The 12,719-nt window shown below is 46.2% G+C and overlaps 1 protein-coding gene across 2 annotated transcripts in view; it reads right to left on the reverse strand.

Moving 5' to 3' along the window:
• Znrf2 (zinc and ring finger 2) overlaps positions 1–2,076 on the reverse strand; it is a 75,360-nt gene extending 73,284 nt beyond the window's left edge. For both annotated transcript variants that reach the window (XM_021164906.3, XM_021164905.3), the window contains exon 1: positions 1,620–2,076. In XM_021164906.3, the coding sequence (XP_021020565.2) occupies positions 1,620–2,076 (457 nt within the window). The remainder of the gene's footprint in view (positions 1–1,619) is intronic.
• Between the last annotated feature and the right edge of the window lie 10,643 nt (positions 2,077–12,719).

Raw genomic sequence — 12,719 nt, forward strand, 5'->3', positions numbered from 1 at the left:
TTACTTTAACAAAATAAAAACATTCATACATACATACATATACTGACGACTCTTGTCAAAGAGAATCATCAGTCCTGAGAAAAACTGAATAAAGGTAGTATTCAGTACCTAAAATATTAACTTCGAAACAGACTTTTCCTAGTCCCTTTTCTTGTTCCTATTTGTGATGATAACTGCTCAATGAAACTTCATTTTAAAAAGATAAAATATTTTTAACTGTACCATTACTCTCCAATTCTCAGGAAACTACAGTGCCTCAAATCACTGTAAGGACATATTCTTTTCCTCAAAAACAAGATTAAAAAAAAATGCTTTAACTTTCAGAAACACTGCTGCAATTATTGACATTGCAGAACTTACCATAAAGCAAGTTATTTAAGTGTCAGGCTAGGTGTTAGCTCTGTGGTGAAGAGCTTGCCTAACAAGCTCAGTAACTTAGGTTACAGTCCCAGAACCTCACAAGCAAAACAAAACAAACAAGTAAAAACACTTAAAAAATAATAAAGGTAGCTAAAAGTTAGGTGCTTTCATACCAAGCATGCAAAATACCACTAAGATGGTAGAAACTACACATGACATTCTCAGGAACTAACACTAACTTCTGATTACTTTGCAACCTGAACAGTAAACGCTCTGCTTCACCACATTTCTTACAGTTTCAAACACAAGAATAAAAGGGTTTTTAAAACGGAAGGCATGATCCGGGCGTGGTCGCGCACGCCTTTAATCCAGCACTCAGGAGGCAAAGGCAGGTGGATCTGAGTTCGAGGCCAGTCTGATCTACAGAGTGAGTTCCAGGACAGCCAAGGCTACACAGAGAAACCCTGACTCAAATAAATAAGTAAATAAACAAACAAACAAACAAACAAAAAACCTGAAGGGATATAGTTTAACATCATTCTGTGCTTACGTGTAAATGTATAATACCAGTCTCATACCGAAAGGAGGTGACAATATGCGGCTAAGTTCACATTTTCACGATCAACTGCACCCTTTCTCCTGTTTCAAACAACATTAAAAGCACATCACTGACCTCTAAATTGTTCCTTAACTCTAGTGAACACCGCTCTTCGAAAGACCTTGTCCAATTACTGCCTCTATAGGTAGAGTTGTGATCATTGTAAAGATTATCTCTTTAAATAACTATTCTTGAACTTTTCCACAATCCGCTTCAAACTAAGCAGTAGTGACATTAGCCACACTGTAAAAGTAGCAGTTTCCAGGGGAAGGGGGGGGGGGAGCAACACTTTGCATTAACACATTTACCCAGAAAACAAGTATCCAGTAAGTAGGTAGGGCTATTTACAGAGACGCAAGGATCACAGCTTTGTTAGGAGTCTATCCAAAGGAGATATAACTTCCTTTTTTCAAACACTCAAACATCCACGTGAGTCCCTTCTGGCTTTGGGCCTTTAAAACTGCTCGCCCTTCAGCTCCGGGGCAGAACTACACACTCAGCCACTGATCTCCCCTGACTTCCTGGTACTAAAAGCTACAACCACGAGGCTGTTTCGTCAGTTTGTTTTAAAACAATACTTGTTCCATTCACCGCGTTGCAAGGAGGGAGGGGGGGTGCGCTTCCCTAGCTGGGGAGCCGCTGCCAGGGCAGGGAGCCGTACCTCCAAACAAGTGCGGGGAGAGGTGGGCCGGGAGCGAGCCGATCACCAGACGCGGCCCGCCAGGGCCCCCGCCCGCCGGCCGGTCCCGGTCCCTAGCGCCGACGCCGTCCTCTGGGCTGCTGTGCACTGAGTCCTGTGAGCCGTACGGGCCGCCGCCGCCGCCAGCGCTGGGGATGCTGAAGGCCGACTGCGCCGCGCGGCCGCCCGACGCGCTGCCCACCGCCCCGCCGAGCGAGCGGCTACCGGGCGCTGCCGGGGCCGAGGCCGCCGCCGCCGCTGCAGCCGCCGCGCCGGCCGAGGCGCTGGGCTGCTGCGCGCCGGACACCGGGGCCGCGAACCGGGCCGCCCGAGCGCCGTCCGCCCCGCCGCCGCCGCCGCCGGTCCCGGAGGGCAGGTCCGAGCCCGAGTAGGCGCGGGTGCGGCCGTTGGCGGCGGGGCCGCTCTGCTTGGCGCCCATGTCCGCGCCGCCCCGGGCCGCGAGCGAGCGAGCGAGCGAGCAAACGAGAGAGGCGGGACGCAGCTCGCGGCTGCCGCTCAGGTAGCCGTGCGGACGCGGTCGCTGCCGGGCCGCCGCGACGGGCCGCTGCCGCTTGCTGCCGCGCTCCGCGGCCTCCGCACCGCCTCCTCCCGGGCGGCCGCTGTCACCGCCGCCATCCTCCGGCTCCCCGGCGGCTCGGAGAGTGGGAGGCGCCCGGCCGGATTGGGGGCCGCCTCCCTGCGCGCCAGCCGCTTGCAACGGGAAAGAGGAACGGGCGGCGCGCGCCCCGGCAACCGTCGCCTCGCGGCCGGCACTGGAGGAGCGGCGGCCGAGTCGAAGCAAAGCGCAGAGATTGGGTCCCGCTGCTCTAGCTCTGCCCTACAACTAGGCCGGCCCGCCCAGGCCCCGCCCAGCATGTGGTGATGGACAGGCAGGAGGCTCCGCCCTCCAGGAGACTCCCCCACCACCAATCAGAAAGCGGCCCCTCCTGCCGCACGTGGCCTGTGAGCGCTGGAGAAAACCAAGTGCACCTTTTCCCAGCTAGGGCGTTCGTGGCAGTATCCCGTGTCTGGAGCTTTTGAGTGGGTAGATAATGACCTTCGTTGGTATTGTATACACTGATTAAGCAAACAAACAAACAGTCTCAGCATTGAAGACGATTTAAAACAAACAAACAAAAAACAGTACAGGAGCGAAGGACAGAACGAAACAAGGGGAAGGCTGAAGCCAACTTGATCAGAATTATCCTAGGGGAAGGGAAGAGCACAAAATTGGAAGAACGAACGATAATCCAGCTTGACCTTCAAAGGTAGAGCAAAAACTGAGGTGCAGAGACTATCTTCTCCCGAGATCCAGCCTTCGGGCCTAACACCAAGCCAAATTATGCAGACTGTAAATGGTTTTACCTTTTTGGACTTTAGCTTCCTTGCCCAGAATGTTTGAGTTAAATCTCCAGAGCGATAGCAGCTTTAAAATCTTGTGGTTTCTCTAAATGGAACTTAACAGGATTCTGTTAAACGCCTTCTTGTGTGTGGTGCTTGGTCTAGCAGGCTCTGACCCTCCCATTTGGCGGGTACTGGTAGCATTGTCTATGTGCAAGTGTGCTTGTACAAACTGCAGAAATGCACTGTCGCTGTTTTCCCCTTTTGTATTTGTGGTGAGTCATTTAAGTAGTGATTCTAGACATTCTTTCAGAAGATAAGGGAATGGAGGGTTTTTTAAAAAAAAATTGTGTGTGTGTGTGTGTGTGTGTATAAATGTTTTGCCTGCATGTAAGTTCCCCACGTGTGCCTGGTGCCCATAGTGAAGATCAGAAGAAGGTATTAAATCCCTTGGAACTGTAGTTATAGTTAGATGTCACATGGGTGTGCAGGGAATCAAACCCAGTTCCTCTGCAAGAACAGCTAGTGTTCCTAACCACTGAGCCATCGCTTCAGCCACAAATTGGGCTTTGTAAATAGGAGAAATGAGGCTTTATGAACAGGCTTGCCTGTAGTGCCCAGCTTCTGGAGAGAATGAATCGTGAGGATCACTTGAACCTTAGAATTCAAGGTCAGCCTAAGAAACAGCAAAAAACCAGTCTCAATGAGAAGGGTGAGAAAGAAGAGAAGAAAAAGAGGAAGAAGAGGATGAAGAAGAAATGTAGTTTTACATATATATGTTTATATGTGTGCATAGTGCATGATATATAGTTACTCTGAGCTTTCATATGAAATATCCTGTATTACATCATGTGGTCAAATGCCTTTTCCTGCAGATGTTACCAGTCCCCCCATTCCTAGGACTGAAGACAGTGCTGTGCAACAATGGCTTCATAGCTCTCATTAAGGTGTTCATTAGACACTCAACAGTCTATGGCAGTGTAGTAGCTTTTCAGTGAAAGAGTGCATTCATGTTTTCCTGTCATATTAAAATCACTCTTTTATTTAAAAAAAGGTTTTTTACTTTTCATTTATTTGTATATATGTATGTATGTGTGTATGTATGTATGTATGTATGTATGTGGCTACCTCATGCTATGGCCTCGTGTGGGGTCAGAAGACAACTCACAGGAGTTCTTCTTCCTTGTAGGTTCTGGGGGATTGCTGCCTTTACTTGCTTGAGCCACCACGCTGTCCCTAAAATGATTCTTGAAAGTCACTCGTACCCTTACATTATTACTCTTCGACAGCAGCAGTGTGGAGGAGGCTCTTCTCTGTCCTTCCCTTGGTCCGCTTCTCTTAGGGCCTTCTCCTCTCTCTCCAGATAGTAATCCTATGAAGACTGTGTTTTACTGCCAAGCAGCTGGGACTTCACTTACAATCTGTAGCTTTGTCACACCCCACCAGTTCTTCACACCTAAGAAACTTGTTCTGAGGTGTGTTCTTAAGTGTTCCTTAAGACAGCATTCTTCCTCTGGTCCCTCCATTGGTTCTTTAACGAGAAGCAATGGACAGGAATCAGGACAGGATTGTAAGCGCACGGCAGAGTAGTATGGTCAAGCTAGGATTAGACCTTGATTCTATTCAGTGATGACGTTGGAACTGGGGCAATCCAAGCCCTTTGCCTTAGCTAAGCCTGTTTCTTGTCAAATGTCTAAAGTGCACATGGTCATAGGACCAGTCTCAGAGTGGCTGAGAGTCTCAGAAGATCCACTGTCTATTTGAAAATACAAATTCCTTGTCCTTCCTATTATGGAATAATAATATGCATGTTGTCTGTAACATACTGTGATACTGTAAAGTTTTGAGTATGCTAAAATTTAGTGGTCTTGATCTCACTATTTTGTACAATTGAAGTACATTGTTAAGCCTTCAAGTATTATTTGTAGCTGTTTAGTAGTCATTACTAGTATATACATCACCACACTGGCTTGACCAGATAAGCGTATGTAGAAAAACCAGAGGTTATTTGAAATCTTTGTAGTTAAAGGTTTTTTTTTTTTTTTTTGTAAATGAACTTTTTTTTTTTAATTTCGTGAGGTAGCTAACATTTTGAGCAGTCTTCGGTGTCCTAAATAGGCTTCAATGTGTCACAAAAAATGCTTCATGTTAATCAGCTGGTTAACAAAGCCCTATGTTTATGTTTAACATAGATTTTGGAATCATTATTATTTCTAAAGATAGCTAAGACAAAATGTCAGCACCTGCTAATAAAAACAACTTGATTCTTGCTTATCAGACTAGTATAATGTTATTAATAAGAGATTAAATATGTGTATTATATTTCACTCTCAGTTCACTTTGGCTTGCAAACAATATTTTAATTAAAAAAAAAAAAAGCATCTTAGACTGGGGAAATGGCTTGGTCTATAAAGTGTTTGCCACGCAAAGATGCAGACCAGCGGTCAGACTCCAGTGCCATGAGAAAAGATAGACTTGGGGGTATGGCTTTTAATCCTGTCTTCAAGGAGATGGACATAGGAGAATTCCTGGGGCTCACTGAGCCATCCTACCCTATTCAGTAAGCTAAGCTCCAGGACTCGGTGAAGAGACTGGCTCAAAAATAAATAAATAAATAAATAAATAAATAAATAAATAAATAAAATAAAGTGAGCTGGGCACTTGGGAGGCAGAGACAGGTAGATCTCTGAGTTCAAGGCCAGCCTGGTCTACAGAGTGAGTTACAGGAGAGACAGGGCTACACAGAGAGACCCTGTCTCAGGGAGGAAAAAAACAACCAATAATTATAATAATAACAACAATAATAGTGGTAATAATAATAATTTGGAGGGCTCCCAGTGAATGACAACCAGGATTGATCTCTGGTCTCCACGTGCATGCACAGACACCTGGGGCCACATCATTGCAAAGGTATAAAACATAGTGGAAAGAGTATCGTGGGCCCAGTACCAAGGGGATGTCCAGCCTATAGAAGTGAAAAGGAGCTTAGAGGAAAAAATAGCTCTCTGCTACATAATGCATGCGTTCTCTCCTCCAGCGCATAAACAGCATCTCCTGAGTCTCCTGCTACTTTCACGAATCCCTATGGTAATGCATGAATGATTAAAACGTAGTATAAGACATTTCCCAGTACCACCTCCCTCCCTCAAGGGTAGCCAAAAGCCCCAGTAGAGGCAAGCTCTGTATAAGGCCTAGATTGTATAAACCTCCCAAGCACAGGGGCTCTAGTCTCCAATATCTTTAACTCCCCACAGTGAGTGCTTCTCCAGGGCTCTGAGAAGGTCTTTAGGCAGGAGGTTTTCAGGGCCTGTTGTGGATCTTAAGGGCAGGGAGTAGTAATTAATGCATGCCCTGGATTAGCACTGACTTAACTAACTGTTATTACCATGTCAAGTTTGTTGCCCTCTACATTTTTCTGTCAAAGTAGTCTATACTTCAAGTGGCCAGCTCCCTTGCAGTGGTACCTGAATGATCTTTGCCCCAAATTACGGCAGGTGGGAAAGAGTTAGGTCAGCAAGGCAGGATTACCTTTTGCAGGGAATGAGAAAGCAAACTGGGTGGTAAGAGCTACTGGTCAACTTACCACACCCTCTGTTTCCCAGAAGCTAGATGGTCTTTGGCTGAACTCTAGAGATCCAAGTCTGAACCAAGGGTTTTGGAACATAGCCCAGAGCAGGGTCATCCCTGGTACACAGAAACATTAAGAGACATCCGGACCCCTATGGAAGATCTCTTCATTTGTAAGCAAACATTGCCTCCCCATGTGTAATGTCTTACTTTGCATTAGATACACAACGTTAATCACGGACCCACAAAACTGTATGGCCTGCAGCCACCATGCCTAGATGGCTCAAGTTCAGAGTAATTGCATCCTGGAGCCATAGGATGGAAGTTGAGTGGAAAACACAGATGCAATCCCACAAGTGACGCCCCAATCTTGAGACAGCTGTCTTCTGCAACTGTAGGTATCCTAGGCTGTAGGAGCCTGAATGCAAAGGAGAGCTTTGAGCAGCTGAGGAACTACAAGCATTTCACTAGCTGGAATGAAGAGGAGGAGACAAGGAAGTCTGAGAACCAGCTGGAAGAGTGGGCTGGGACCGAGTCCAGCTGGCTTGGCCGGCTGGGCGAAGATCCAAAACACCAAGGAGAACGGCTCCCCTAGGCAGCCCTGGCATGGTTGTATTTAGATTTTTGAAAGGATAGCTTATCTCCAGCAGCATTTTGGAGAATGGACTGATGGGAGAGAGGAAAGTGCGCCCCTTAGGAGCAGATGTAGGCATGGAGATGAGAGGAGTGGAAGGCTCTGAAGCTGTCTGCAAGAAGGAAGTGGCAAAATGCTGCATGGACTTTCTGGACCGTGCTTTCAGTACCGGGTATAAGTTTGGAGGGGCAGACTGCTTGGGAAAAGGAACTAAACTCAGCTCTATGCAGGCAGAAGGAAACCAACCTTTGGTTTGCAGCAGCAAGGCCAGGGATCAAACTGGGTGTTTTTGTTTGTTGTGTTGGGGGCTAAAACCAGAGCATCCTAAACCAGCACTCTCCTACTGAGTCCCATCCAGCCCTTCCATTGGCTTTGGGTGGGATGCTCATCCAGCCCGTCTGCCCCAGCGCTGGGGTTAATGCTTCTCAATGCTGTCCATGCATGAACTCAGCCAGTTATCCTCAAAGTAGGGGTCATCAGGGGAAGCAGGGTTAGTGCGGTGAGGCCGGGAAGTGACTGAATATTAATTGGGGGTATAAAATGTAACTTTTTTCCATTTTTGAGATTCCATGAACTAAGCCAATTCAAGCCTTAAAATTTTCTGACAGTTTGTGATATAAAAAGCACCTCTCAGAGGCTCTTGGAATTGTACCATATGTTTTGTTTGTTTGTTTGTTGTTTTGTTTTGTGGTTTTGGTGTAGCTCTGGTTCTCCTGGAACTTGCTCTACAGACCAGGCTGGCCTTGAACTCACACAGATTCACCTGCCTCTGCCTCCTGAGTGCTATGCTTGAAGGCATGTGCCACCATCACCCTGCTATACGTGGTTTTTAAATTAATTACTGTGGTAGAGATAGAATCCTCCCCACTCCAGAGCCCATGGTGTCTATATATTCATTCCTGAAATCTGTCAGCATGTTACCTTATATGGCAAGATGGCCTTTGCAGGTGGAAGGGTCTTGAGCTAGGAAGACTGCCCTGAATGAACTGGGTTGGCTCAGTTCTTCATAAGCAAAGAGGCAAACAGGAGAGGCAGGCTAGAGTGATATCAAGAAAAGGCTAGGTAGTGGGGCAGTGGTGGCGCATGCCTTTAATCCTAGCACTTAGGAGGCAGAGGCAAGTGGACACCCAGGGCTACACAGAGAAACCCTGTCTAAGAAGAGAGAGAGAGAGAGAGAGAGAGAGAGAGAGAGAGAGAGAGAGAGAGAGAGAGAGAGAGAGAAGGCTAGATAGAGCCAAGCTTGGATCTGTAATCAGAAGCAAGAGCATCACATGTTCAGGGCCTGAGCTAGTGCTCAAAAAAAAAAGAAAAAAAGAAAAGAAAAGAAAAAGAAATTGAGGTGGGGGATAGGAACAATTGGGAACACACCTTAGAGGATCTACGTTCTATTCCCTCCCCGTTGGGGGTGGGGGTGGGGACCTGGATTGATCAGTGTTGGTTTTGGAGATAGAGGGAGTAGGGGTAAGGGGCAAGCCAAAAAAGCCTGAAGAGGATCTTCAGGAGCCACTAGCAGGAAACAGCTCTCTGCCTGAACCTTGATTTGGGCTCAGTGACCTTCAGAAGCTGTGAGTTTGTGCTGGTCTAAGTTACTCAGTACCAGATAACCCCTGTGTCAGTGATAACAACACAGCAACTTTTCCTCAAGGCCGCAGAAATCTCCTGATTACTAAAAAAAAAAAAAAAAAAAAAAAGACAGCTAAAACCCCAACATGGTAACAAGGCCAACTGTACCCCATGTGATCATAAACAGTTTACCACAGCTTCCTGTCCCCCTTTGAAAACAATCGTGGCAGAGGAGGACACTGTGGCTTCCTGAGACTGGGCCTGTAGGTTTCTGACAAACAGTGCTACTTTTAAGACCCCCTGAGCAGAATTTTCCGTTGCCTGCCTTGGGAGTCCTTGCAGGCTGCCTTCCTGATGCGAGCACTGAGCTTAAAAAGTTGTGGTATTCAAAAGAACAACCTTTAACTTAGAGCATCTGTTTGAGTTTTTGAAGATGCTGGAGGATGGAAATATTAAAATAGACAAAATACTTGGTGAAATCCTGGTTCTGAGGACAGCTGGGTGTTAAAGGCCCTAAGCTGCTGTCTTCTGCATGCAAAGGTGAAAATGTGGCAGCTGGGAAAGTCCACACTGACATCTAGTGCTACAGTGTAGCAGTGCCAAACGTGCTACAGAGTAGCACTGCCAAGGGCTTCCGGAGAAGCTGTTGGCAGCCTCCCACTCCTCCTTCCTGGCACCTCCCATGGGATGCTGTGGATGGGGACTCTCCTGTGGATGTGGACCTGTGACCAATCTCCTGCTTGCTTTCCTGAGGCATGCATGTCACATCTTAGTGTGCTTCCATGCAAGGGTTGGCCAGCCTTTTAGGAAGCAACATCAGACTTAACCTGTGCAAACAGCAGCTGGGAAGGTTTCAAAATGATGATTTTTGACTTCTTCTGGTTGGCAATAAATAAACTGTAATGGTGATACACTGAGATTCCAAGGAGGCTTTAGACAACATCTAGAATCTTTTGGTAAAACATAGTTGTGATGGTTTATATCTGCTTGGGTCAGGAAGTGGCACTATTAGGAGCTGTGGCCTTGTTAGGTGTGTCACTGTGCTGTGTGGCTTTAAAACCCTAGTCCTAGCTGCCTGGAAGTCAGTATTCTGCTAACAGCCTTCAGCTGAAGATGTAGAACTCTCAGCTCCTCCTGCACCATGCCTACCTGAATGCTGCCATGCTCCCACCTTGATGATAATGAACAGATTCTCTGAATCTGTAAGCCAGCCCCAATTAAATGATGTCCTTTATAAGACTTGCCTTGGTAATGGTGTCTGTTCACAGCAGTAAAACTCTTAACTAAGACAGTAGTCTTTCAACAAATCTGGCTTCTCAAATATATTGTAACAGATGAAGCCTCCTGTTTCTTCAAGTCCCCCAACCCACAAATAACAATGATTGATAAGATCAGCAGTGGCTTTGAGAATCACAGCTACAATTACGATTCCACTTTCAACTGGATTAAATGCCGGTGTATTTCCTTCTGATGATAACTCATGCATGTCAGTGGCAAGAGTGTCTTTTGGAGCTCACAGAGAAACTTAGGATAGAGAGCTTGCAAAATAAAATATAAACTGGATGTGCTAGAATCCTCCTGTGATCCCACCTACCAGCAGGCCTAAGACAAAGGGGGGGCTTGATTGCAGGAGTTCAAGATCAGCTCCACCAACACACACCAACACACACCAACACACACACACACACACACACACACACACACACAATGTCAAAACTAACTAAATGAAAACACAAGGCCCTACTATGCATACAATGCACGTAGCTTGACACACAGGTGCTTTCGAGGAATAAAGGGTTTGGGGAAGCCAGTCCAATACCTCTAATGCCCTCCTGAGGAGAGAAGCAAGTATCCTGCCTTCAGTGATCAATTCTAGAACAACAGTGATTAGTAGACAAGGGGCACTGGCTTGATAAACCAGATAATAGGAGCTGCCTTGCTTTTTACATTTAGTATAATCTAGCTAATGGCTTGTGTATAATTTTCCAAACCACTTAATGTTTTTTTTTTTTTAATGACTTAAAACAATTATCCTTCATGTTGAGCGAAGCAGAAAACATTCAGATTTCCTCATTTGAGGGTGAATAGCCTCGGGAAGGAGTTTATATCTATCTGAGCAGTAATTCCAGAGACTGGTTTACACACCAGCACATCTGTAATGAAGTGTGTTCCCAGGAAAAATGAGGACAGCATGGTAGTTGTGATATATAAAGTGCTAGACTTAGTCAGTGTTTGAAATTACCTATCATCCAGGGTGACATATTTTCTTTTTCATGATTGGCGGTAGAGTGGGTAGAGGTGTTGGTGATCCCTGTCGCCGCCGCCTCCACCACCACCTTCCCTCCTCCTCCTTTTTCAAGTATTTCCTTACTTGGGACAAGGAAAAATTGACAATCTGATATTGATTTCCGAACTGTTTTTTTTAATTTGTACTGATTTATGAAATCCAGACATTACACAAAATGCCAATACTCCCTGCCTTTGGCTTCTTTTGCTGTATCACACTGCAGTGTTAGACTACACCCCACCAGCAACTTGTCAGCTGCAACTGTGGCTTCCAAAAGGAGAACTGCTTGGCAGAGAGGCTGGGAGATACACGTATCAGACCAAAACCCTACACAGTTCTACCGGGCCCTTCCTTCCCTCAGGTGGCATTACCCACGCCCAAGCCTAGCTTAGCTGAGAATTCCTACTCAGGAGCAGCCAAACATTCAGCATGTCTTGGTGGAGCGAGAAAAGTCCTGGAATCCTCACTCGCTAAGAATTCATCATCTTCCTAAACAAAGGGACGCCTGGAGAAGGCCAGTCCTAAAATGTCCAATGATCAATGGGGGTCTGTGTTTTTGAAACAAACTCCTGCTATGTAGCCTAAGCTAGCCTTGTTCTTATGGCAATTCTCCTGCCTCAGTGTCCCAAGCATTGTGCTTATACACATAAACCACCAGACCTAGCATAAGGATTCAATATCTCTAACGCCCATCCCTCAAGCTAGAATTTAAATGTCTCTTTGCTTTTCTAGGCAAAGTCATCTCATTATTCTGGGTCACTGCTTCCTTAAGGGGAAACAACAACAACAACAACAACAAAACAAAGGACAGAGGTCAAATTCTTTCAAACTAAAGGTTCTATCCCATTAGTGAGTCTGGAAACCCATCAAGTCATAAATGACCAGTATACATATATGTTGCGGCCCGCCCGCGGTCCACAACACGAACGGTTCACTGAGAATGGCAGTTCCCTGCAAAGAGAGGTAACTAGATAGGGCGGAAGAAACAATGGAGTCAAGACAAACAGATTCTGATCAAGACTCAATTTAATATTTCCAAACACTCAGTTTATAAAGGGAGGAGGAGGGAACCCAATTTCCCGCCGAGTAACTCAGGGTCCAGTAGCAGGACGAACACGTGTGTGCCTCCAGGCAGCAGAGTCAGGTTCCAGCAGTGGGCGTGGCAGGACGAATGAGCCGGTAGCTCCGCCCTAGAGCAGGCAGATTCCAGGCTGGGGGAAGGGAGACCACATTTCCCCCCATTAGATAACAAAAATAAAAATAAAAAAGGGGTGGCCTGTGGCAGAAAGATTATCTATGTTCAATAGTTCTGCCTAAGTTCCTAGGGCTAAAGAAAAAACCTATTTCCGTGGGATTTCTTAACTATTCTAATGGTAAACTGTATCTGGCTGAGACTGTAGGCTCTGACTTTATAATGCTAATTAGTGCTGAATAGGTAGCTACCTGTTTGCCTTTTAAGTAGGGCGTTGGAACCCTGGCTGAGTTTAGCTAAACAATTTTAGAATAACACTGAACTGATAATTATCCACAATTTTGGGTGACAGGCAGGGGAAACAGTGAGAAGCGATTAAGACTGGCTGGCTCCTAGTACAAGGCCAATTGGCTTTTTTATTTTTTGGGTGGGAGGCAGTGAAGGGCCTGCTCTTACGACAGCAAGGTCTCCAATCTCTCTCCCCCCTGTTAATTAAGT

The sequence above is a fragment of the Mus caroli genome, unplaced genomic scaffold, assembly GCF_978045245.1.
Source record: "Mus caroli unplaced genomic scaffold, Mus_caroli_1 scaffold_7, whole genome shotgun sequence".
Taxonomy (NCBI): domain Eukaryota; kingdom Metazoa; phylum Chordata; class Mammalia; order Rodentia; family Muridae; genus Mus; species Mus caroli.